This window comes from Chironomus tepperi, unplaced genomic scaffold (assembly GCF_022539635.2).
Source record: "Chironomus tepperi strain 1889 unplaced genomic scaffold, CSIRO-AGI_Ctep_v1 contig_12, whole genome shotgun sequence".
Lineage (NCBI taxonomy): Eukaryota > Metazoa > Arthropoda > Insecta > Diptera > Chironomidae > Chironomus > Chironomus tepperi.
In genome coordinates this window covers 453058-480224 of record NW_027226134.1, presented here as the reverse complement: position 1 = coordinate 480224, position 27167 = coordinate 453058, and the positions used below count along the sequence as shown (strand labels likewise).

The 27167-nt window shown below is 33.0% G+C and overlaps 1 protein-coding gene across 1 annotated transcript; it reads right to left on the bottom strand.

The window, feature by feature from the left end:
* Nucleotides 1-277: 277 nt before the first annotated feature.
* On the bottom strand, nucleotides 278-27167 carry LOC139088777 (IDLSRF-like peptide). Its single transcript, XM_070638065.1, has 5 exons — nucleotides 26697-27167; nucleotides 9725-9832; nucleotides 9585-9605; nucleotides 4675-4845; nucleotides 278-2706 (listed from the first exon to the last, which is right to left on the bottom strand). The coding sequence occupies exons 1-5, from the start codon at nucleotides 26818-26820 to the stop codon at nucleotides 2531-2533; spliced, it is 600 nt and encodes a 199-aa protein (XP_070494166.1). The 5' UTR covers nucleotides 26821-27167; the 3' UTR covers nucleotides 278-2530.

The window sequence follows — 27167 nt, the reverse complement described above, 5'->3', positions numbered from 1 at the left end:
CCTAGCCAAATCCGTAACGGAATAGGACAAGTCGATCAATTGATCACAAATTCAGCACCCGACAAGCCAGTCTAACTCTAATTTTGAACCAAATTGGAATTTATCCGTCCAGAGATCATGCCGGTATGATGCTGGATTTCGGATCGAAAAATCGGCTGTTTGTGGTAAGCTCAATAGTTGTTTGCCCAGCTGAGTCGCTTTTTACGAATAGACAATTGCCAAAATTCTTAAGGTATCCAGCGATAGAGCCTGGACTTCAGGCCTAAACTGAGGGAACCATAGATCACACTTGATCTATACGGTCAGCGAAATAAGTAAGTTCTTAAGCAAAATTCTTAAAGTTGTCCGTTTCCAAAACCTAAATTTGGTAATAATATGCAATAAGCCTCTTACATGACCGCAATATTCAAGGTAACCTACATATTTTACCTTTAATTAATCCCTATTATAAATTATAAAGTGTTCCGTCAACAGATGTACAACATTAATTGTTCGTCCTTCTGTTCGTCTTACATTTTCCAAGAAGTTCTACCTATTAAATATGATTTAAGACTGGGATGACATAAAGCCTCACTCATAAAGAAGACACAACCAGCTTTTAGATGACCACAGTAACACCAATTACGTGACATACCGCATAATTGCTACGACAGTCGTACAGACACTAAGAAAAATGGAAATTCTCTGTTTGCCTACAAGATTATCATCAGCACATAAAAAAACCAAAATGTATGCCTTGTATTTATTCATACAGATGTGTCTGACAGTTAATCATGCATTATCATAAAATATGAGATCATCAATCCGTTTTTTTTATTTCCTCACATTCCGTAAAGTCTAATAAAATAAGTAGCTAAATCAATATCCATTCATTCATTCCGCAGCATATATCCAATAAATTGCATTACTATGTGAATATAAAAAATAATAAAATAAAGGTAATAAAATTTGAGTGTGAAGTGAAAATTGCTTACGGCAGCAAAAAGGGATTGAATTAATATTGATTTCACACAGAAATATAATAAAATATGCGAAAGTACTTTGCATGAGCTATTCATCATGAATGAATGAATGTTAATACAATTTATACAGACACGATATGCTGTTAACACAATTCAGTTGTGGGCAACCTTTTTAGTGTTCTGGCACCACTTGATGGTAAGCTTCGACTGAAGATGGGCATGGCAAGGCATGCTACCAACCATTGCATGGCATGGTATGGTTACTATGGCATGGCATGGTATGGTAACTGGTGCATTTTTAGTGTGGTCCGACCAACATAATCTAATGGTAGTCACAACAAAGCTTGGTGGTAAGCCTCGACTTAAACCGGGCATGGTATGGCATGCTAGTAACAATGGCATGGCATGGCATGGTTACTAGTGAATTTCTAGTGTGGCACGACCATACAGGTTGTCCATCACCAACATAATCTAGTAGTAGGCACAGGACACCTTAGTGGTAAGTCTCGAATGAAGTCCGGCATGACATGGCATGCTAGTAACCATAGCATGGCATGGCATGGTAACCGTGGCATAGCATGGTATGGCATGATAGCCATGGCATGGCACAGCATGGCTAGTAACCATGGCTTGGCATACCATGGCATGGCTAGTAACCAAAGCATGGTATGGCGTGGCTAGCAACCATAGTATGGCATGGCATGGCTAGCAACCATAGCATGGCATGGCTAGTTAGCAGGTACAGATGGTAAGTCACGACCGAAACCTTACATAACATGCAGTTCATGTCAATTCCAAATGTACCGCGACACACAGGTTGCCCACCACTATCATAATCCCTTTTTTTCAACACGTTTAAAAGCTTTCCCCCTTTTTAAATGCTCTGCGGATAAATGAGATTATGGAGAAGTCGGAAAAAAGGGATGGATGTTAAAAATTGTCGGAAAAGTATTTCCGGTTGCATTTAAAATGATAATTGTTGGAAATTTTTCGCCCTTTTTTTCACATTTTGTGTCAGTTATAAAAAATATGAATTTTTTTTCTTCTTTTTCAACGACAAAATTTCCCATCAATCATTTTGGTGTGTCGTATGGAAATTCATTTCCGACAATTCTCAAAAGAATAAGGTCCTATAAACTGATATGTCCTTGAATAAAATTAATTAATAATATTTTCTTATCACTTATCATTCTTATCATTAATTAATTAATGTTTTTTGTCTCGTTTTTTTCTCATTTTTTTTTTTTTGTTAATTTAATTAAGTACAATGGGGATCATTCACGTATGACGTCCATGAAATGGTCTACCACTGTAAATAGAGGGTAGGAGTTAGATATGACACATCAATATGGTTAGGTATGTCAAAACAGGATAGAAAGGTTTAAAAATATTAATGGACGTCACTTGCGTACGAACCCCCAGAAAAAAACGTAATATTGAAGTAGAAGTAAAAAGCAAGTTATATTTTAATAGTTATAGCCGTCAAACCCAGTACCCAAATAACTATAAAATTGTGGACTGATTGGAACGATAGAATAATAGAATGGCGATAACGGCTCTGGTGCAACTCAATCTAAGAATCCCGTATTCACCAATTTCTCGAGGAAAAATTTAACATCTCCTAACTCTGAATCTTTAATACCAAGAGATTTCAGCATTCCTAAATCACCATTCTCAACAGCCATAAATACAGAACGAAGATGCTCCAAATCAGATCGCATAAGATGCAACGCTGCACCGAAATCTGTAATGAAAAAAGAAAGGATAGACGTTAGTATGCTTACAAATGAAGTCATTGAATGTAAAAAGGCAAGGCTTTTTTTATTTGAGTATTTCCCACCCCAAGGAATGAGAAACAAACTTTTTGGATATCAACAAGTTACACAAAAAAAAAATCCATAAAAGGGTTTATTTATCAAGTAGAAACAAACAAGATGTGAAGGAGAAGAAGGAACGAAAAAAGGTTTCTTGAGGAACTTTTTATTTCCACTTTACATGTTATCATAAAATATTCAATAAAAAAAATCTATCGAAAAAATGGCAAAAGAGAGGAGGAAAAGGCATGAGAAATAATAAAAAGGCCTTTCAACTATTGTTGGATCTAATTTGTCACGCTATATGGATGATGATGTTGAAATTTTTGTTGTTTTTATAGAGATGCAGGAACGGATGTTGTATCTAATCTGATAAAAATATGTTTTTAACTAATTCAAACTTTTTCTGATTCTTGGAAGCTTTAATGGGAATGTATGTCTTGAATTTCAATGGGCAGACGATAAAGTTAGAGGCCACTCTGGCAGCTTTGATGTCCATTTTGATCATTGTCTAATTTAGAATCATTTGGTCAAGACTGTCTCTGTTTCAGATTTAACCTGATCGAATGTGTAAGCCTAAATCTTATAGATTGGCCTGTGGTAGGAATCGAACACATGCCGTAGATTTCTCACTAAATTGAGAATTACAGACAGCCGTTCTGTTGCTTAACAACTCTTATTCTAGCAACTGCAGATTCACATACACATGGTTCGATACCCCGAAAGGAACAGGGTCATTTTGATAAGAGTAATGTCGACTGGGTATTTCGCGATTGCTGTGTCGTGTGCTTTTGAAAGTAGTTGGTTAGTTTAAAAAACATAACTTTTTTAGTTTAGTTGAGCAACAAAGGTTTCCTGAACAAGATTCACACACTTAAAATGTGAATCATTCTTCGCTCTATTGAAGCAATCTCTATCTGGTTCCATAATCTGAGTTTACAAGGCTTTCTAAGAAGGATATGCTACTGGCTCAATCAATGTCTAATTATGAAATTGCCCATTCCTTAAATTCTCATCTAAATTTCCGATTCAATAAACTTAATTGATCCTTACTGTTTTACCAAAGATCGTCAATCTTGACATTTCCTAGCAGGCAAATCCAAAAAAATTTCATCAAAAATCAAACAGCCTTAAAACCCATAAAATCATAGATTTGTTGAAATAACCATGGGCAATAATGTTCATTGATTCAAAAAGGCCATGAAACTTTCTCCAGCAATCGAAGTAAAATTTTAATACTTTCCAAAGTCATAACATACTACACCTAATATTATTTTACTACTGTACTAGAATCTCAGCAGAATAACACCAAATATTATCCAATTTAAAACATTAGATCGTAGATAGCTTTGTCCTTTTTCTATAAAATCTATAAAATAGAAGTACTAAAGTGGTCGTAAAGGCATAAAAAGGGGCTCCTAGCAAATCTGTGCATTATTATTGCTGTACAAAATTAGATTATACAAAAATTACCATATTTGAATACAAAACCAAATTAAGAAAAGTTTAAAATTCCTCAGCATGTAAATGCCATAAGAGATTCTAATGGAAAAGTTTGTATTGCTTCAATTTAGAGCGGCTCAAATCAACCTACACATAATCAGGATACAACATGGTTTTAATATTTATACTAAGCTTATTCACTTAATTATAAAGATATTCCAACAACACCTACACCTTCCATCTACAAGTATGCTTACCGCACACAAAAAAAGTAAAGAAATCTGGCATTTTTATTTCTAACTTTACTGTGTACATTCTCTGTGGTTGGGTCGTTAGTGAACTTTAACATCTAAACTTCCTTCCCCTTCTTACATTCCCATGATAATGTTCCTTTGCCTCAAAATACCCATAAAAAAGTCATGGGAAATTTTCCTTGAGATGAACCGATTATTTACCTTCAATGGTTTGACTTTCGCTAAGGGCGATGGCAACCTTCTCAACTCCACCTAAAGGTGCAAGAGCATCTCTCGCTTTGCTACCAAACAATTTCTCGAGATAATTTGGACCATGACTGGCGAGTAGACTTTGTAGAAATGATGCTGTCTCTTCTACTGGCGGCCTTTTTGCTGTAAAAAAATAAAATAAAAACATGTTAGTATGAGTTTGAAAATGTCAGGATGTAATTATAAGATGAGAATGATGTTAAAAAAAAAAGACAAGGAAGTACATAAAAAATTCATTTTCTAATTATTCCTCTACAGTGTATGTTGAAAGGGATAAAAATAAGAGTTGGGAGTACTGTTATGGAGTAAAATGTCAACACACAAGGCAGGACTCTGTTTTCATAATGTTATTTTTTGTGTAGCTTGACATTATTAATGATCCTCTTTAAAGTTTGTTTGGAATTTTTTTTAAATTATTTATAACTTTTTTTCTCGGGTTTCTGGATGATTGTCCTTTAAAAGAAACTGAAAATCCTTTAAAAGGAAAGTTTAAAGCTTCTGTTTAAGTGTTCTGGGTAGTGTAAAATAAGAGAATTTCAACTCATTCAAACATTTGTTTACAAATAATTTAATTTGAAAATTTTGTTTTTTATGAAATTTGAACTTAAATAGCTTAAAACTACCTTTATGTTCATTCCTGAATTGACTGTTGTTTCAAATCACGTAAAGATTGATAATTTACTGATCCAGAGAACTTTAAACTTCGATTTCAATGAAAATTCCTCAATTTTTGCACAATTTATTATTTTTCAATGCTTTCTTGATCTAAAAATTTTGTGGACTAAATTCAAATTTTGTGCTAAAATAGTTTCTAACGTAATTTATCTTCATCTTTTTATTGAGACTTTTAACAAGGTTTTCTGTGTCAGGATTATTAAACAAGATGTTTTTTGAGATCTCAAAAGTGTCGTAAACATATTACAGCAATCTGTCTATGTAAAAGGAGAACAATTTCCTACTAAAAAGTTTTTTGTGGAAGTGAGCATAACATTAAAGAGCATATGATGTCAATTTCACGGTTTTTGACTCACAAGTAAGTTACTCTCTTATTTTCTGCATGATATATTTTGAACACTTATATCTGTAATATCATTTTTCACTCCTTTATACCAACTAAATTGAATGTCCTTTTATTCACCTGTAATTTCCCATCATTTATCATCCATTCCCAACATGAAATCTTTATATGTATAAATAACATTGTTTACATGTAAATCAAGGATCTTTATTTGACGCTCCATTACACATGGGAAATTTCTTTCATTCATCACTGCTTTCTCTTTTTTTTCAAGCAAAACATAAGGGCTAATATGAATGTCTACAGAAGTTTATTTACCCATTCACAAACACACACACACAAATTTTGCATGTAGAATAATAATAAAAAGCATGAAAAAGACATCCTTAAGGCATTAAGGCAATGAATGTATATCGCATGGTTGGAATTGAATTTACTCTTTTTCTTTTGTTTTTGGTGCATATTTATGTTGTATATGCCTTTGATCTATTAAACATAAAAATAAATGTTCGTATAAGTTTAATGTTTATTTGCATTTCTTTTATAAACAAACAGAAACATAAACTTAGTCCAAAATGTTATTTTTTCTTATTTATTTACAGCTTCAAGCTATTTATACATTAATTTTCATCCTTACTTCACAGAATAGCTCTATCTCAATGCTTTTTTACCCACTTCCATTTATATCATGTCATACAGTTGCACATGAAAATTTAAATTTAAAAGCTTGTGTTCTTGCTTGATGCAGGGATGAAGCAGGGTAGGATTTTTGCAAGATATAATATTTTTCAATGCTTTTTGGGGTACTAAAAATTATCCCATTGTGTACTAAATCAATTTTTGGGGCTAAAATTTTCTAACGTAATTTTCATCATCTTTTTATTGAACTTTTAACAAGGTTTTCTTTGTCAGGATTATTAAGCAAGATGTTTTTTGAGATCTCAAAAGTGTCGTAAAAATATTACAGCAATCTGTCTATGTAAAAGGAGAGCAATTTCCTACTAAAAAGCTTTTGTGGAAGTAAGCATAACATTAAAGAGCATATGATGTCAATTTCACGGTTTTTGACTCACAAGTAAGTTACTCTCTTATTTTCTGCATGATATATTTTGGACATTTATATCTGTAATATCATTTTTCACTCCTTTATACCAACTAAATTGAATGTCCTTTTATTCACCTAAATTTCCCATCATTTATCATCCATTCCCAACATGAAATCTTTATATGTATAAATAACATTGTTTACATGTAAATCAAGGATCTTTATTTGATCCATTACACATGGGAAATTTCTTTCATTCATCACTGCTTTCTCTTTTTTTTTTTTCAAGCAAAACATAAGGGCTAATATGAATGTCTACAGAAGTTTATTTACCCATTCACAAACACACACGCAAATTTTGCATGTAGAATAATAATAAAAAGCATGAAAAAGACATCCTTAAGGCATTAAGGCAATGAATGAGTAAAATGTATATCGCATGGTTGGAATTGAATTTACTCTTTTCCTTTTGTTTTTGGTGCATATTTATGTTGTATATGCCTTTGATCTATTAAACATAAAAATAATGTTCGTATAAGTTTAATGTTTATTTGCATTTCTTTTATAAACAAACAGAAACATAAACTTAGTCCAAAATTTTTGTTGGGGTTTTTTTTCTTATTTATTTACAGCTTCAAGCTATTTATACATTAATTTTTTGGGGTTTTTAGCTATCTCAATGCTTTTTTACCCACTTCCATTTATATCATGTCATACAGTTGCACATGAAAATTTAAATTTAAAAGCTTGTATTCTTGCTTGATGCAGGGATGAAGCAGGGTAGGATGGGTACTAAAAAATTATCCCATTGGTCGGGATAAATATTTTTGGGGTTTTTGGGGTACTAAAAAATTATCCCATTGGTCGGGATAAATATTTTTGGGGTTTTTGGGGTACTAAAAAATTATCCCATTGGTCGGGATAAATATTTTTGGGGTTTTTGGGGGGTTCTAATAAATTATCCCATTGACTCTCTGCATAACTCTTATTGCATCCCCCCTCTTTCCCACAACCCAACTGCATCCTCGTCTAACTGCATGCAGAATCAAACACATCAGAGGAACTTTCATAAAATTGTTTTATAAACATTCATATAGAATACATTTGCAAATATGGAAATCATCATCAACGTCATTTATAGTGCTTAACATAACAATTCTATTATGTTTTGTACGTGCTGCATCTCAAAATGAGTGATAATGTATTTTAATTATGATTTTTTTTAAGCATAAAGAATAAATGCAGCATTTGCATCCAAAAAATATTTAGCGATGCAAACTGAATAATCAACTAGAGATCTTGTTATTCTGCAATATTGGGCGGTTAGCATGATAATTTTTGTGATTTGCGCTTCTATGTAGATAGCGTTGGCTAAGTTTTTGGCACGTTTTGGCAATACGATAAGCAAAAGTTTTCTTTTGATCAAAATTGTGTGCGACAAATTTCGTGCTGACTCATCGTATATCTAACAGAGTTTGGGAAAATTGTATTGTTCATTAAGTAATACTTGGAATCATGATGTCAGAGCATGTTTGTGAATTAACACCTACGTAGAAATGTATCAGTTAGTCAATCAGTTGGAAATCAATTTTAAAAGGGATACATGTTGTTTAAGATTCTGAGTAGGTTGATGTGGATCTGTGACGTTTGTGAAGAATGTTCTAGAAATGTAAGGACTTAATAATTGACAGTCTAATCAACTTAGTACCCGAGCGACTCAAAGCGTCGTTACGGTGCCCTCAAGACAACTTCTCTTCTTACTGTTCAATGTCGACGTAGATGTGCCCTAGTAAGCTGTTATGTGTCAAGGAATATTTGAATACTGTTGACCTCTGTTACACTTAGATCATAGAATTCGAAACTAGTTATCATACAACTTGTTGTCCTTTAATACATACAGACTGTTGGATAGTAAAATTGTAACTGGTTTCGATGTCATACCAGAGAGGTGGGCAAGCCCCTGATTGGCGCGACATACTAATGCGCTATAAAATTTTTTTGAAATAGCTTGAACTGTACTGTTACACCATCTAAAATTAAATTTGGATGGTTATTTCGATTTATGTCCGAACTTTGGACTGGCCGGAATATCGGGACGCTGGCATGATGCCAAATTCAAATCGAATGCAGCACTAAATCAGAGTCACTACGATTTGTGATCGGAATATTTGATTCGATTAACCGATTTGTGCTTTTAAAGCTTATTATCGAAAAGTGAAAAATCCCGAAAATCCAGCATAACCACTTTTTGAAAGCCGAATTAAACGAATTGGCCATAAGTCGACACAAAGGTATCGACTTCTCTGACATATTTTTGAATTTTTAAGGACTTTGTCCGCATCATCCGGAATATCCTAGCAGAACTCTCCATATAAATCCAGTTAATCTTCAGTAACCAGATCACCAAACTGAATTCATTCAAACTAAGAAAAGACAAATTCAGTTCCGTAAATAATTCAATTTCATTACTTTTCCAACCAGATGCCGACAGATCTCCAAAAAAACATCTATAATTCTTCACCGCTTAATTATTTCCTACAAAAAGCATTGAAAATTTACCGAAGAAAATTGCTCATTTCTTCTTGTTATTTCACATGCCATTTCTCTCTACTTCCTTTTTTTCTTTTCACCATCATCGCAATATTCTCGCTCTGTTTAATTAAATTTTAATCTATGTCTCGTATTCATTTCATTAAATCATTCGCTTATTGCATGACTTATGCAGCATAAAAAAAGTATGAATAGTGAATGAATGAATGAGAATGAATACGAGATGCAACAAGAGCATCATGAGCTTACCTGCAGTGCATAACCGCATGTCTTCATTGTTGTTGTTGATTAATTTAAAAATGGTTGTTTAGTTATTGCCAGTTATGGATGTGGAAGAAAAGAATGGCAAAAATTATGAAAAATTCATTGTAATTAAGCTGTAATATTACCTTCATCATATCCATCACTACAGTCAGGCGCTCCGTCACATAAATATTGAATTGAAATACAATTGCCATCAGATGGACATCGGAATGGCTCGTATGGATGACATGTTTCTATAAAGAAGACAAAGACTTAATTAATTGACCAAACTCCATAACATAATCAATTAATTGAATCATATTAATTAATTAATTAATTAATTAATTCAATTTTGGTTCCAAAACACAAATTTTCTCATATTCATATTTAATTTAATTTAATTTGTTCAATGAATAATAAATCAACACACATTAAAACAGGCATCATCCATAATATTGTTGTTGTAATAGTCGCTTCAGCGGTTTTTGTGGCTGTAAGGAATCTAAGCCATCCTAACAGCCACTTGATTTATGTTAATGGTACTTTTGTTGCTTTTACCATGTTATGGCGTCATACGGATGGTAATTTATATGCAAAACAATTAAATGGGATGCAAAGGCTTTTGTTTGTTTTGTTGTGGTGGATGCTTAATATTCAAGGAGAGACTGAAGTAGGATATACTGCTTGGTTCCCTTCTTGGAAAAATGTCTGGTAACAACTATAACAATTTAACCAAAATGTTCCATAATACATTGATATTCCTTAGGAATACTAATGTCATACATATGGAACATTTTGGTTGCATGGATATATACAAAGTCTTGTTACTGATAGCATAATATAGGAAAATGGCAATAGAACCCAAGTTGTTACAAAATGTGAGGTTATGTTTTTGACCCAGTCAGAATTGCAAAAATAGGTACATGTGACAGGTACAAGCCAACGATTTGTCATAGTTCTTGTCTATGACAGACAATGCTTGTTCGTCGGCAATCTGTGGCAGGTGTTACCAGTTTGCAAGAAACAAATAATTTGTCTGTCAAAGGCATTGCCTTTTTACAAGCAACTGACAGATTGCAATTCTGGTTCTGATCTCTAACTACTTTAACATTCTGTCCGTTATCTTGCTCTAGGAGGATATTGTAGTGTCGGGAACATTAAAAGAATCCTAGCTATATTAACAGCACTCTATGTAATGCTTGAGCAATCGGCTTCTGTTAGGAATCGAACCTACGACCTCATAATCGAGGGTATTATACACATGAATCCGGCCTGTTGCATACTCAGCTATAAAGGCCTTATTCTCCTTATTATTGGACCAGTATAGATCCCCAGACTCCCATGCAATCTAAACTCACAAATATCAAAAGATTCAGAACAACTTTTTGACCCTGAAATCTGATGAAATCTAAATAAATGACAACAGCATGTCTCAAAATAAAAAGAATAAAGATTTCCCAATAATAGAAATTCAATTATTTAATAAAGCATAGTGAATCTATCGCACCCACATCAATCATATTGATATCAATCACTCCTTCGTCTCCTATCTCATTAATGTCTCCTATATCAATAATTAACTTTGTGACGCACATGCATAATAAGAAGAATCTGTGATTTCGCAGTTGCTAAATTAATTACCTAAACATGCTTAATAAATAGCAATGCACAAGCATCATATTCACATGTGAAAACTAATAAGATTGATTGTCGTTATCAAATGTTAAATTGATCCTATGTATATACATGTGAAATGATCTGTGTATCGAATTATGGCACAATATTTAATAACGAAAGATTATTAAATTTATATCTCATGAGATATGATGCCTTGTATCTACACTTGCTTCTGTATCTCGTGTATGAGGAAGCTGTATCGTGTTTTGTGGCTTTATGAAGCATTCGATGTTAATAGTTTATGTATATAGGCATGAGGAAACTATTGGGGAATTTAAATGCTTTTTGTGTCTTAAAATAGACAAACTACTTCCTTTGCAAACAAACAGCTTAATATAAATTTATGAAATGTCCTGGCTGTTGACAAATTGTAGAAATTATGTAAAAGATCCCGAGTGACACCAAATTGAAGCTGTGCCTTCATGTAACATCCATAAAACCTTCAATTATTCAAATCATTGAGATCCAGAACTGCACTAGGGCGATTCGCGGCTTGTAATTTTTAAACGAGTTAAGGCCCTCTAGACCTTAGCACTCTTTGGTATTTCTCACAAATTAATACAAATTATCAAGAATTTGTACGGTTTTTGCCTGTTTCAAGTGCCTTTTTTGCAATTCTGGTTCATAACCACTTCTTTTATTGTATTACTGCATGTAGCTCATAAATGAATGCTGTAAGTTGTGTTTCCAATGCATAAAATTCGAAAAGGTACACGTGAAAAATTTCCCATACCGAGACTCGAACCCATGATTGATGGGTCGGTATTGTAATAATTAGGTACCAAAGTACTATACCATTCTGCCACCGAGTCACTCTGACTCATTAATGTAGCATTGACAATTGTGGCATATATATTGCTGCCAGGACACATCGAGACAGCTTCCATTTGATATTACTAAAATGACTTTAGTGGAGCCTTATAAGCTCCATATCGAAGCCTTATAAGCTCCATATCGAAGCCATTCCTCATTTTTATCCTTCGGGAACAGCAATAAAATCCATAGAATACAAAAATTAATCAACAATAAATCTCTACTATATACACAGAAATAATCAACTCTCTTCCTTGGTTAATTGAAATTTATTATCATATAATTACTTTATTAATGATCTATCCTGAGGATAGTTCAGAGCAAATCTACACTCGAGTAATATTCTATTAAAAAATATAAAATACCATTTCAATTGTTTTATTTACAATTTACAGTTTACGGTTTGCTGATTAAAATAAATTGTACTGCATTCTGTAGTAAAGCGGGGAATTGCTTTATGCGAGAGGTTTGCGAGCTTTTTATAGTGCGGGAGTAGAATGGAATATGAAGTGTCGAGTCATAAATAGGAGAAATTTTCATTGTGGAAGTAGGAACTCAGTGGTTTAGAGGTTATGTAACACATCGGATGCTTGAATCGGTCTTTTATAATTGTGTGGGTTCGAATCCCATCTGAAACCGAAGCTCTAATTCAATATATGGAGTTGCATATCTACAGACAATGATTTGCACAATGGTCATGATAGTACGCCAGTAGACCAAATCGCAATTTGAAGATGATCCCGAAAAGCACACGGTCTCGAAATCGTCGAAATCCAGCATTATGCTATCTTGTCTCTTGCCTGAGACCAGATTTAATCGAATCTGGATTCGGCCTAGAATCACTCAGACCTTAAACCGGATTTTTGCCCATTTCTACTCCGTGCACCTTCCATCAATTCCATTCCCTTGATTCAGTTCATATATGAAAATGAAGTGAACAGTCACTTCAACCTCAACATGCCTCTTAAACTGCGAAAAAAATCTACTGCGAGCAATATAAAAGCACAATATTAAATGTGTGATGTTAAAAAATTGAAACAGCAATATTAAGAGACACTTCACCATAACACGATGCTTGCACATTTCAGCTTCAATTATCGTGATAAAATCACATCCTTTTCACAAAAACGGTATGATGGCCATGAAATGTTTTTTGATAAGGCAAAGCATCAATTTTTTTTAGCTTTAAATCCTTTCACGCCATGGTATATATTTTTTGGACAGCATGCATTCCCACGTACATGTTTCATCCTACATCATACAAAGTTATTAGCTATAGCTTCAATCTGTTCTGTCTTTTGTTTCATGCGTCATTTATAGTCATGTAGTGTCCCTTGGAGATAATATTGACGTATGCTAGGTACGAGTGATGTTTTTGGAGGTTACCTTGCATATTATAGCATGTCATGAGTGGGTAGGTGAAGTTTGATTAGAATACTAAATGGCTATGATGTGCCGAAAATGACGTTGTAACTTTGGAGCTATCACTTGAACATTTTATGGATGTAAAACATAATTTGATCCAATTTTAACATCAGCATAGCTTCAACAATTCAGTCTACGTGAATATCAACAGGTATTCATTAATTTTAAAACGTTTAATACCAAGAATCTATCCATTAACTATGCATGAGAACAAATGTCTGATTAATTTGAACATTTCACTTCCATTACCAACCTTAAAATGTCCAATTCATTGTTTTACTTGACAACTTTAGTGCTGAATCTATTAATTTGAGTCTCAAGAATCTTTCGAGACTGAGACATGATGAATCCATAGCTAAATGGCTTCAATCTTCATGCTTTCTATTCCCAATTGATTTAGTCTTTAATATTTCATGTTTAAAAAGTTCCAACAATACAGAATAGCAAAACTGCTAGCAAGCAGCACGAGATTAAACTGAAAATTTTCTCCAAGGATTACACCCGTCTCAGTCTAATCAACTGGATCGAGTGTTGATGAGACATAATCATAAAATTAATTTAATCAATTTTCAATATTTAGTAAGAGATTCGTCCATAGAATATGTTCAACAAAGCAATCTCTTTGTTTTTTGAGCATATCCAACGAAAATAAGAAAATGAATGGAATTTTCCCCATTACAAAACTTGTTGCTTAGTCATCGTATAAACTGAACTGTTCATTTTTATGTTATTAAAGCTCATCTGTTGACTGACATAAAATGGAATGGAATAGGGGGAATGTTGGCATATGACGTGACTGTTAGGAGTAGGAGTGATGGGAAGAGTGGGGGTGTGGATGACTATACAATTTTGTTAAGGAGTAGTAACTTGGATAGCACAAATTACGGTTAATCGATTCAAAATTCGGCTCTAGGTTGAGCTTGGCATGGTTCCGAATTTGATATAAATCTGGAACCTTGCCATAGTCACGCCGTTGTCATGGAGTACAATTCTGAATAGCAAACAATGGTTAATCGATCCTAAATCCTTCTCAGATCAGCATGACTTCGGCATTGATCCTGCATCTTGACAGAGTCACATCAACCTGGTGTTGGAGGGGGTTGGTTAACCTTGACATGGATCCAAATTTGGTATAAATCTGGCACCTTGCCGTAGTCATGACACTGTTACGAAGTACAATCCCGAATAGCACACATCGGTTAGTCGATCCGAAATTCGCTCCAGATCAACAGGACTCCTGCATGGTTCCGATTTCGGTATAAATCCGGCACCTTGCCAGAGTCACGTCAACCTTGTGTCGGATTTCGGATCATTTAACCGATTTACGCTATTCGGGTTTGTACTCCGCATTCTCAATCCCCACTGCATCTACCCCGCCCCCTTCCTAATCGTTACGTCATTTTCCAACATTCCATTCCTTTTCCATTTTTATGTCAGCCCACAGACATGAATATTCGGGAAATCTATTTCATGATTCCCCTACAAAGCGCTACAGTGGGTGGAAGAGAACGGGAGGTGTGGTTTGTTATTCCTTGCTTAGCTACGTAACTTCCAAACTATCCCATCCGAAGGATGTACACAATAAAAAACAACTTTATTTACTGATGGTTAAAATCCGAGAAAAACCTTGTACTTCACCTAAACATATGAAATTTCATCCTTCTTTCCCACATTGTACATACACAGCACTGATACGCACAATACTGAAAATATTTTTTGTGTAATATAATTCTACTGGTGGGGGTTTCCTGTGAATTTATACGATACATCTGATCATAATACGTAGATAGGAAGGAAGCATGTATTTGGTCTTATTCGTATCTTATGCGGAATAAAAGGATATAAAAACAGGACTGGAAGGTAGAATAAGTTTTGGTAACGTTGTTGGCAGTGCTTATAATGAAATTTTCCTTATCATGGCCAATACTCATTTGTCTTTATGTTTACTACTTCATTTGGAATTAAAAAGCACAATGACAACAAATGGCATGCATTCATGAACTGCTTGCTTTATTAAAACAATCACATAACTATTAGCAACTGCAGTCATTCCGAAAACTTTCGTGCTTTTTTTGCAAGCACAAAAAATTTTCTCGGAGGTAAAATAAAACATCAGTTCCTTTAATTAAGCTTTTGTAATAATAGAATTATTTAATGTAATTACTAGATAAACTTGTAATTAAGTCTGTTGGAAATGCTGTAGATGCTTTTGGAAAGGAAATGTAGTAATTTGTGATTGTTGACAATGTTAAGAATTTGTCATTAAATGAGTTGAAAAGAGTTTCTGTGGAGCAATGGTCATGCTGTTTGGTATCTGAAGAATGGAATGTCAAGAGAGCCATTATGGGATTTTAAGGACTTTGATGTTCTTTTCTACATTTCAAAATAAGGATTTTTAGGTTTATCTCGTCCCGAGTGGATAGAATTACGTTAGAACTAGACATTAACTTGCCATTGACTAGCTACAACGCATGTTGTCCAATCGCGCGGCAGGCCAAAGAACTCATGGAAGGAAGCTGTCGATAGAGATAGTGTCAAACTTGGAATTGGTAATTGGCAAGCGGTAGCCAGCGATAGAGCTTCAGGAAACGACTGAGGGAGGCCATGGATCACACTTGATCTGTACGGCCAGCAAAGTAAGTAAGTAACGCATGTTGTCCACTCAAGCGTGATCTGGAATAGCATATTGACTTCTAGCTCTGGAATATTCTCCAAGTAGCTGAATAAGTCAAGCTGACAAACTCATTTCAAGTAATTGTCTTGAAGAAGCTTTGAAACTCAAGAAAGGAAGATAAATAGCATGACGAGGACATTAGCTCGGGCTATACAAAGCTTTCGTAATGATCATGGCTCCCAATTCTTCTTATAATTAGGCACATATCCAATCATAGCCAGTCGATGTATTCTCCTTCGTTCACGAGATGTTTTCAATTTGTCTAACCTCAATTTGTGCATCCCAAATCATGCAAACTAAGTTAACTAAGCTGGTACATCGAAAAAGCACCCAAACCAGACTAGACTTTTGTATGGAATCGAACCCAAGTCATTAGGGTCTAAACACTGCCCCACTCATGTTTTTTCACTGCCTGCAGAACATGTCTTTTAAAGACATCAAAATCAGATAGTCAAAGACACCCGAATCCCAAGTTTCTGAGTCATACAATACAATGACTTTAATCAACGTCATTCCAATGTATAACATGAGAATTGTCATTAAAAGTAACTATTTTCATCAAGCTTACAAACATGATGGATATAAATAATGAAGTCTTGTATTTCATCAGACGCAAAATTTCTCATGACTTCTTTGTTTGTACAAAACGTCAAATTATTCTACAAATGTATGTAGGTGGAGCTATACAAAAGAAAAAGTATCAAATAAACAATTCATCCAGATTGTAAACAGATTTATAAATAATACCTGAGATTTATTAGAAACACGAGAACATCAGATTGCATAACATCCAAAATGATAAATGCTTCAAGATTAAATTTTAAGACGAAAAATCAACTCCTGCAGGGTGTGTCATTATGAAAATTGTCATGAATCATGACATTAATGAATTTGACTGATTCATTCATGGATTTAGGAACAAAACCTATCCCGATCGGCATATATTGAAAGGTCGCTATGACGGCGATGAGTTGATAGTATACTTAGAGCCAAGTGGCAGCCACTTGGCGAAAACTTGGGTTCCGAGTATACTGACGTCTCGTCATCGTGGTTGCAGCATTCCACTATGTGTCAATCGGGTATGTAAAACTCCTGACCAGTGAGACCCGAGAACTCCATGGAAAGCTTCTTCATTTGTGTCGCTCGAGTTAACAATGAAGCAAAAGTACTGGGAATTAGAAATTGGCACCAGTCTACTCTAACTAGGTAGACCCAAGAGCTCATCGACTAACTCTAGCAATTCGATGCAAAAGTGCTGGGAATTCCAAAATTGGCAGAAGTTATAGCCAACAGATCCAGCTTTCTCTGTAACTCTAAACGCGGCAAATGACCAAGCTCTAGCACCAACTAGTGACAGGATACATAAGTACTTAAACGGATAGATTAAAAGCCTATCAAAACCCTCCCTAAAGGATGAACCATCTCACAATCAATCAGGACAGGATACCACTAAATGCACTGGCTGAGACAGAACTCTATGTCAAGATATAAACTTGAAAGGATAAATTCAGCCTATCGAAACCCTGTCTGATGAGTGGCAGCTCCGTACCATCTTCGAACCCATCATGTACAAAAGAAAGCAACAAAATGCAACCAAGACTTGATTCAATAGCCTTCCGGGAACTATGCGTTAAAAAATTAATCGAGAAAACGCCTTCGTGCTTTCAATTGAATAACAAAATTTTTTTTTACATTTTGTTACAGCATTCTCGTATCTTGATTTCATTTCCTCGAGCATTCTACAATTACAGTTGAATTTGTATGACCAACGTAAAGAACAATCGTCTAACGACGAGATGAAAATAATTTTCATTTTTATTCATCTTGTTCCATTCGTGCTCCATTCATATTTTTTTTTTTCTGTTCGTTTGTCATGGCCTTCTTCTTCCGCTTCGCAATTTAATAACAAATTGATTCGAAAGTTTTTGCAGATGTTAAATAACGAGGAAAGCTTTTTTTTTGCTTGGTGGAATGTAAAGCACGTTTAAAAATATAACATCATGGGTCGGGATTCTTTATGAGATTAAATCTGTCTAAAGTGTAAATTGCGCAGCATATTACTAGCACATAACTTTTACTCATAAATAAAATGAAAAAAATTCATTAAACTTCAGAGAAAATTTTTCATTGTGATTTTTACCATCAAGCTTTTGTTGCTTCATGCTTGATAAATGAGAGACAGCAGTAGTCTATGTGTAAATATGCTGCATATTATTATATGTCAAAAAAATGTTTCGTCGCTTTTTAACAACTTAATTTGTTGGAAGTTGTAGTTGTTGGCTTTCTTTTGTCGATCTGTCTGTTTATCCGTTCTATTGTCTACATGCTGCTATGTATGTTTAGCACCTATGTCACCCATCTAGTAGTCTTCAAATAATATTAATCTAGAAACTCTGGAATTACCTAAAGACTTGCTCGAACTCAAAAAGCACAAATCACTAAAACCGAATCCGGAACCAATCCGGAGTCATGTCAGACTAGTGCCAGATTTATGATCTTTGTGACCAATTTGTGCTATTTGGGAAAGTAATACGGCATAAAAATGGTCGAAAATCCGGCTACAGACCAATTTGACTCTAAATTGAGACCGGATTTCATCGAATATGGCATGGAAAAAGAGACAAGCTAGTCTGGTTTCGGATTTTCAGCCATTTCTACAGCGTGTCCCAGTTTGGGATTATGGTGCAAAACCAAAGACAGTGACTTAAAGATCCAGACTGTGAGAAGATAAGAAGACATAAAGTGCAACAATTTAACCAAAAACCAAGAATTAGGCAACGAGAGATGCAAGCACGGGTCATGAATCATGAACTTAGTATGATGCTGCAAATTCACCAAAGAAGACTCTTATTGGAACGAACTTGGATTTATTGTAACTTAATAAATAATTTTAACAAGAGCTGACAAGAATAAGGGTTCGAAGAACTAAACAGCTGTTTCAATTGACTGTTGACTCCACCATCCAACCGTCCTCCTCTTGATAAATTAAAGTTATCTATATTCTGCATCTTAAAACAAAGTTTCAACTGATACAAATTGCCAATTTTCATAATATCGAATCATAACCAGACAAATGCGCTTTCCAATCCCCACACCAACAACCTTCATTACAAGTTTTACAATTTTCATCGTTCGTTGCTAAAAGGAAGCCAACATTATCATAAATTTTATGATATAAAAAAAAATCAAGCATGTGCAGTCGCTTACGTATGCAAATTTTCATTCATTAGGTAATTATAAAAAATTGAATTTACATGACGAGAAAAGAATGCTCGCAGGTATTCCTCACAAAAAAAATTTCATTAAAACATCAATTAGAGTCAAACGTATGAAACTTTCGAAGTAATGTGAGCTGTAACCCACTTACAGTAAACTTAGTCAGGAGTCGGTGGCATTAAAAAAACTCGTTTTGTAATGCACACCGTATTGAAGTTTACCCAAGGGACAGGAGAAGCTTATTGCAGTTGTGGATAACATTTTGTATTTCATGGCACACCTTGATGATATGCGTCGACCAAAACCGTACATTTTGTAAGGTTCATGGAATTTCCAAACATTTTGGCCTATGCCGCGATTCCTTTTTTATCCATGGCACACCTTGATGGTATGCGTCGACCAAAACCGTACATGTTGTACGGTTCATTGCATTTTCAAACATTTTGAAAGTGCCGCATTACACAGGTTGCCCACCACTGACCTCCTGTAACTGTATATGAGCATTTCCCCAACCTTTTATTCAACACCACAGCAGGAAATGAGCTTTAAAATGGTGCTTTGGATTAAATGCATTAAGGAACTTTTTCCATTTAAATTATTAATTCTTTGGGAAGATTTTAATATTCAGATTAAGGATAAAAAGTTCTTTTAATTAATCAGCACCTTTAAAAAAAATGAAGCGGAATGAAAGTTTTCCCATTTAAAAATTTCATGAGCATCTTTGGAATATTAATTGGATGTCTTTAGCAATTCAAATTGTCAAAAAATCTTTTTCATTTTCCACCCGTACTCAACAATTTAAAGATGTTGTGATGTAAAAGTTTATCCTTGCTTTGGGATTTTTCTGTTTATTTCTCACGGAAAGGTAGTTCGTACAGTTCAAGTAAACATTATGGATGTATAGTATTGCGGTGAACAGTGTACATTGATATATTTAATCAATTTTTGTTAGCTATTTGGGGAAGCTTGTTTGTGCTGTACACCACATTATATAAAAGCTGGGATTTAGCAATCAAATATTCATTTTAGGAATGGATAAGTATGTTTAGATTCGGGTGAGAAAGTTGAAAAGATCCAGATTTTTGTGTGATGTTGGGATCATTAAGCTTAATTCAATTTGAGTTTTGCTTTTCTGGATTCTGTAAATTGTTTGCTATTCATAAATTGGCACTAAATTCAGATTTTGGAAGCTTTTCAAATTTGAATTCAAAAACCGGACTACTTGATCATTTAAGAATAATAATTCAAATTGAAATTGAAGCTTAAATTCAATTTTGTCACAAAATGTTCAATTTCAATTTATTGGCAGTTTTTCAAGCTTCATTAGGTTGATTAGATGCTGATGCAAATTCAATAATTTTTGGCAATGTTTATGACTCAATTTTGAAAAACTTAATTTGACATATATAGTTAGGGATCCCACAAACATTAAATAATGCATTCAAATTCTGTTTTTTATCTCATTGAGCAGCCAAAGGTAGAATCCCATTGAGAATGAGATGAAAAAAAGGTTGAAAACGTCGCAGTTGGTACTTGATACTTTAACATTATGATTCATAAATTATTTAATATATCTTGAGAATTGAAGGTGAAGGTAAGTTTGTAACATAATTATGTAAATTTAATAACTTTATCTGATGTCAGAGTGAACTGTGTCTTTGACAACATTTGAAGATGTTATTAACTTTGAAGTATTAATTTTCTCGGAAAGATATGTGATTGACGAATATGATTAAATAATTATGCAAATGTTAATGCATCATATACGACTTTCGCAAAAGTGTCGAGTCTTATTAAAATTTAGTGAGAACTTTGGGGTTTGAACTCGAAAAGTTGATTAAAATTCAATAAGGAATGCAAAAACATTCAACGGATAATATTTGAAATCTTAGTACTAATTATAGTTTCTTCCCCTTTTTTAACGGTAAATTTTTAAATTCTTAGTTTACTAAGCACATTTTGTCAAGATGAAAAAAAAGTTAAAATAATTAAATTAAGCAAGAAAATTAAGTTTCTAATACATTTAAATAGACTAAACAGGTGCAATCAAACAATATAAACCAGCTGCAAAAAATACTTTAGAGGTTTAATATATAATTTGAGGTAAATATTTTGAAAATATTACAAAATTCATCAAATATTACTTTTAGACGTCAATAATACAGAAATAAACAAATCAATGCAGCCCAGAAGCTTATTTTATAGACAGCCAAATATTATAGAAACAGTGGATCATTAAGTTAACAAATCTCTCTAAAGTCGCAATTCAATGTATACAAAATAGGATTTCCCGAAGTCTTCATTTCTACGAATTTCCAAGCCGGTACTTCAAGCGAATTCAAAATCTCGGTCTCGACAAATCTCTGATACTAAGAAGTCTTGGTCTCGGTCTCGAGAACACTCAATACAAAAGGATGAACTACAACTTACAAAAGAGTAAGCCACTGATTCAAATTGCAATTACATTTTATTAAATTTAATACAACCATTGACATAAATCACCCACAGAACCGATCAAATAAGCAAAAGAGATAATAAAATTTATGAAGAAACTGAATAAAAACTTTATGAATGGAAAGGTCAACAGTAAAAAGCATTGAACATCAGGTGCAGATCTGAATTATAAATAAGCATTTCAAGAAAAAAAAAAGCTCTTTGCGAATTTTTAAACACAGAAAAAAAAGCTCATACCATAGATGAATTTTGATGCCTTGTGAATGATAATCTTGCGCTTAAATGATCAAAGAATTTCAGAATTTCGTTATCAAGGACCTTAAACTTTAAAAGCGTCTACATCTTTTGAAATAAAGCTTCAATATTCAAGAAGAAAAGCTTCCAAAAAAAACGAAGTTACTTGATATTCATCAGCATTTTTGTTGAGTTCAAGGATGTCATTAAAATTTACATTTTAACAGACAGGCAACAAACAAATTAAAAAACACGATACTGCACGTTATTCTATCGATTTTTTTGATGTTGTATACACATGAGGTAGCATAAGATCCGATTATCAATATTGAGCATTGCGAATAGAAAGTTGAATTAAGATTTACGATTGAGGAAGAGCAGTAAAGTAAATTTCTTATTCTAAACTGTATACAGGAAAAAAAAATTGTCACGTATCGCACCATTCGTGATAAAAAAAGCTACATATGAGGATATACACAAAGTAACAAATTTTTTATGTCACAATCGTACATAAAACAATAATTGCAAAAATATGTCAAAGCCTTTTTAATTACGGAAATTAATGAAATGTGACGCAAGCATGACAAACAATTCAGTGGAAACAACTAGTGTTAATGACGTGATTGTAAACAGAAAAAAATTTCAATTTTTATAGAGCATAACACATGTTAAAAATATCCTGAAAGGTGTTTCATTTCCACGTACACAAAATATCGCGTATTATTTTACAATTTTTCAATAAGTTGACAACAGGTTGCCTTTACCAACACACTATGTTGTTGCCTCACATCATTTATTTTATTTTATTTCTGAATGTATACAAATAGGATCTAAAATACAAAACGTATGGATGTATGTATAATATGAAGCTTAACATACAAAATAAACTGCGTTTCACGTTGATATCTATGAATAATATTATCGTAAAATATCAAAATAAAATGATAACAAATGGATTTCACGTACGGTAACTGTGGTATGAGTATGCATAATGCCTTGAATATGCCTTTTTTTGTTATAACTTTTGAACTTCCTTCCTGAATGTTTTTATCTTATCAAAGAGATTTCAACACATTTTTTTTTTATCTATTCGATGATATTTAAATGGATTTCAACATCATCTGCAAGTAATACCGGAATATCCGGTCACGATTGACCTTAGTCCTTAAATGAAATATTGATGATAAAGGTTTTAGGGAATTTTGTATGTGATTTTAGGATTTTCTTACTTATATCTACATAAATTCTCAAATGTATAGAAAAAATGAATGCAGAGTAGGTGAAGCCAGTCAACCCCGATTCCACTTTATTGAGTTTGTATCATACATAATTTAAGAAACATCAATTTAATTCGTGATTTGAAACTTCAAATTTTGATAAAAGAATTCATTATTTTATAACGATTATTTGAGTTTTGAATAATATTAATTATTCATAGTTGAACACCCCTTTTTCAAATAAAACTTCAGTTTGTATTTAAACTCCGAAGAATAAACATCATTAAGAATTAATAAGATCCGTATTGAAGACATTTAATTGAACTATAATTACTATAATTATAAAATATTTGATCTATACTTCTATCGAGTATAAATCTAATTAATAAAGGCCATATTTGTTTATGAACATTTGGGAACGTTTGGAAATTACAATTTATCAACAAATTATAAATTTTGGTTTTTGATTTTGTTGTTACGGTGGAGTAAGGTCTAAATAGCTATAAATAGCATTAAGTAATTTCCGAACGTTCCCATTATTCTCTATCCAATTTACTCAACAAAATTTAAGACTTGGCTCTTGTTTCTACAAACTTTATCCATTGCTAGGCAAAAAATCTTCAGCCTTTCTTAATATAGACCCAAAAAAAAGGCATTACTCAAAGGAATTTGATGAAAAATGAAAACTCCTTTCCATAAATCCAGCTCATAAGTCCTTGAATATTTTCAAATATTTATTCATTCCCATTTTTTCGCCTTCAGGGACGCGAGTTAATTGAAAAACTTTAAATTGTATTATTTGCTAGACTATGTCAAGGTTGCACAAGGAATTCTACTCTTAAAAAAGTATTCAAATTGAATATTTTAATTTTAAGTCAATGGAAAAAGTTGTGGCTGTGAAAGAGCAAAATTAAATTATTCAATAAAGTTCGCGTTTGGATCTAAAAAGCTTTAAACTACAAATTGAACAAATCTTCTTTTACAATTTAATCCCCGCCATTTTCATTACCATATTTCACTTTTAGATTGAAGAATATTTCGATCATATTCTTCTTAATCGACATTTTTTCGTTGTTTTATTTCGATATCAATCCTCAACTCAACCTTTTTGAATGATATTACATACATAAATTTGGAAAAGCTGTTTCCAATTCAAATTGTTGTTGTATTTTGAATTTCAAATTTATCGAATTTATGTACATAAAAAATTTGGCATTTTATCTTTATGCTAGTTGCTTGTTATTTGATATATCAAACATTGTATTTATATTTTAGACTTAACAAATAAATTGTTGATGCCATAAAACTTCATAAAAAGGATCGATTTAACGTTGCCTTCAACTACGTGTTTGGATATTATGCGACAACAAATGGTCACAATATTGAGGATAATATGTCATGTTTTAAGCTCCCCTCATAATTCTCAAATTTCGCTTAATCGAGACGCATTATATCCATTCGTGCATTCGCTGAAATACATTGGTTTGTTCGATATTTGGGGGGCTATTGAGTTATTGTGTCTAATGCTTTTTAGAGAGACAAGGGTTGGAGATGTTAAGAGTTCGAGATATAGTCGGATTTTGTAAGGGAAAGTGAACTATCCCAAACAGCACAACGTGACCAATCACCCTTTGTGGATGGCAAAAGATAGCGAGGAAAACAGAAGAATTCCTGGATTGAATGTGTTGAAAAGGACGCTAGAGTCCTTAATATCCTGAACTAGCAGAAGGCAAAAGGGCCCTCGTGCACTCCAGCCAAGGAAGTAAGTAATCACCCGCGACACGGTCATCAGGACACCATCACATCTTGTTGTCAACATGGCGTCCTGGCGACTACACTGTGCAACTCGGGTAGTCAACTCGATTTTATTTAGAATTCAACTCTACTTCGGGCTCTGTTACATGTTCCTGTCATTTTTGGAGTTTTTGAAACGATTCTATGGGTTATCTATCGGTTCAAAGTCATTGAGAAATTATCAGAGGGCGAATTCGACTTAAATTCGCTCCAGTTCGGCAAAAACAGTTTAAAATTTGCATTTTTTTATTTTCTGCTAGTGCTTGTGAAGTATAACATTTCATACACATTTAAATCAGTTCTTAACAAACAATCATGAACGCAAATTGGCTTCGATATCTGGAAATCGAATTCGTCTAGTCCGATGGAAAAATCGTGAAAAATCAATCAATTTCTAACTAAAACATCACTTACGTACGTCCCCACAATACCTATTCCAATATTTTTTTGTTGCTTGACAATGTCATGTAACGCACAAAAGCCTTAAAATGCCATTTTTTTATGAACATTTATGAGATATTCTTGATGATGGAATAAATTAATCCGCAATTGTGAATATGTCTCTTGTGTATAATTCATTTAATGGGGATAGAATTTTTTTCCAGCATTATTATTACATTAGAGAGAAAAAAGAGCGGATAGAGGGGAAAAAAAAGTTGGTGGAAACTTTGTGGTGGCATAAAAAAAACTCCGTTTATATTAATTATAATTATTATTGTATACTATTGTTGATGATAATGATAGTGTATTGTTAGAGTTTATCGACTGAAAAGTTAACTTGTTAATTTGTGAAGTTCTTTGTTGTGGATGAATGGTAGGAATTACGGAACATATTTACAAAATTAAACGAAATTATCTGTTTTTAAAAGTTTATAATTTTTTGGATTTTTACAGTTTTTTTTTAAATTTAAACAAAAATTCGTTCATTTTTAACGGATGTCGAAATTGAATTTTATTTTAAAACTGAGAAAATTCAACAAAAATTCATTTAAATTTGAAAATTTCAGAGTTCGAAGCCAGGTTGAATTCCCCACAGTTTGCAAAGAACCGATTGAAATTTGTGTGAAATGCTATATGTACTTCACAAGTGTTAGCAGAAAAAAATTATGAAAATTTTAAACGGTTTTTAGCGAACCGGAGCGAATTCAAGTCTACTTCCATCACAAAAATTCAAAAAAAATTCAATTTTTTTAAAAAATCTTTTGAATTTTTTGAATTAACGGCAGAATTTTAAATTTGAAAATTTTATTGAATTTTGAAAGTGCGAAAGACGAATAAAGTCAAATTTAAACCCCAAAAAAATCCAAATTTTAAATTTTTCTTTTTTTTTTCAGAAAGTTAAAAAAAAAAAATTTGTTCGTTAAATTTCAAACTTTTTTAGATCTGCCAAACCAATTTTTGAGTTTGAAAGTTTTCAAAATTTGACAATTAATAATTCTAAAATCCAAAAAAATTCAAATTTTGAATCAAATTTTTTCCTCTAAAATTCAAACAATTTCTATCCGTTAAATTTCAAAAATATCAATATGAGAAAATTGACTATTGAACCATAGTCTATTGACCAAAGCATGACAAATCATAATTACATAAATTACACAAAGCATTTCTACTCACCACTCCGTTTTTGAACCTCATGCCCTTCATGTCCATATAAGCGAGCCAAATCGATAGCGATAATTTGTTGTGTCGTAAAGAGAAAACTGAAGAGAAGCGAATAGAAGCAACTTGATTTCGTCATCTTTAAAGACTGGTCTTTCTTGATCCTTTAATCCGTTTAATGTAAACTCTTCTTATTTGCAGCCAAAAGAATCAAATACACAAAATTTTATTTTTCACTTTTTTTTTGATATTTTCTTTATGATTCTTACAAATTGAGTATATATTTATTGGACAAATGAAAGCTACAAGACTGATGTCGAACGATATACACAGTAAATAAATAAAGTTATTCCTTACACGTAAGAACTTTAATATCTTTTTTTTTGTTTTATTTTTTTGACTCAAACTCAAATATTTATTTTAATTCAACTTGAAGTATATCCACTAACTTTTTTTTTTACTTCTCCCTTTTATGACTTTTTATTA

What these genes read in the sequence shown, in the direction of transcription:
- LOC139088777 (XM_070638065.1), bottom strand. Translation starts at nt 26,820, where the DNA reads ATGACGAAATCAAGTTGCTTCTATTCGCTTCTCTTCAGTTTTCTCTTT. An exon ending in TGAGGTTCAAAAACGGAGTG is followed by an intron (nt 9,833 to 26,696) that starts GTGAGTAGAAAT and finishes TCTTCTTTATAG; the next exon opens with AAACATGTCATCCATACGAG. An exon ending in TAGTGATGGATATGATGAAG is followed by an intron (nt 9,606 to 9,724) that starts GTAATATTACAG and finishes ACAACAATGAAG; the next exon opens with ACATGCGGTTATGCACTGCA.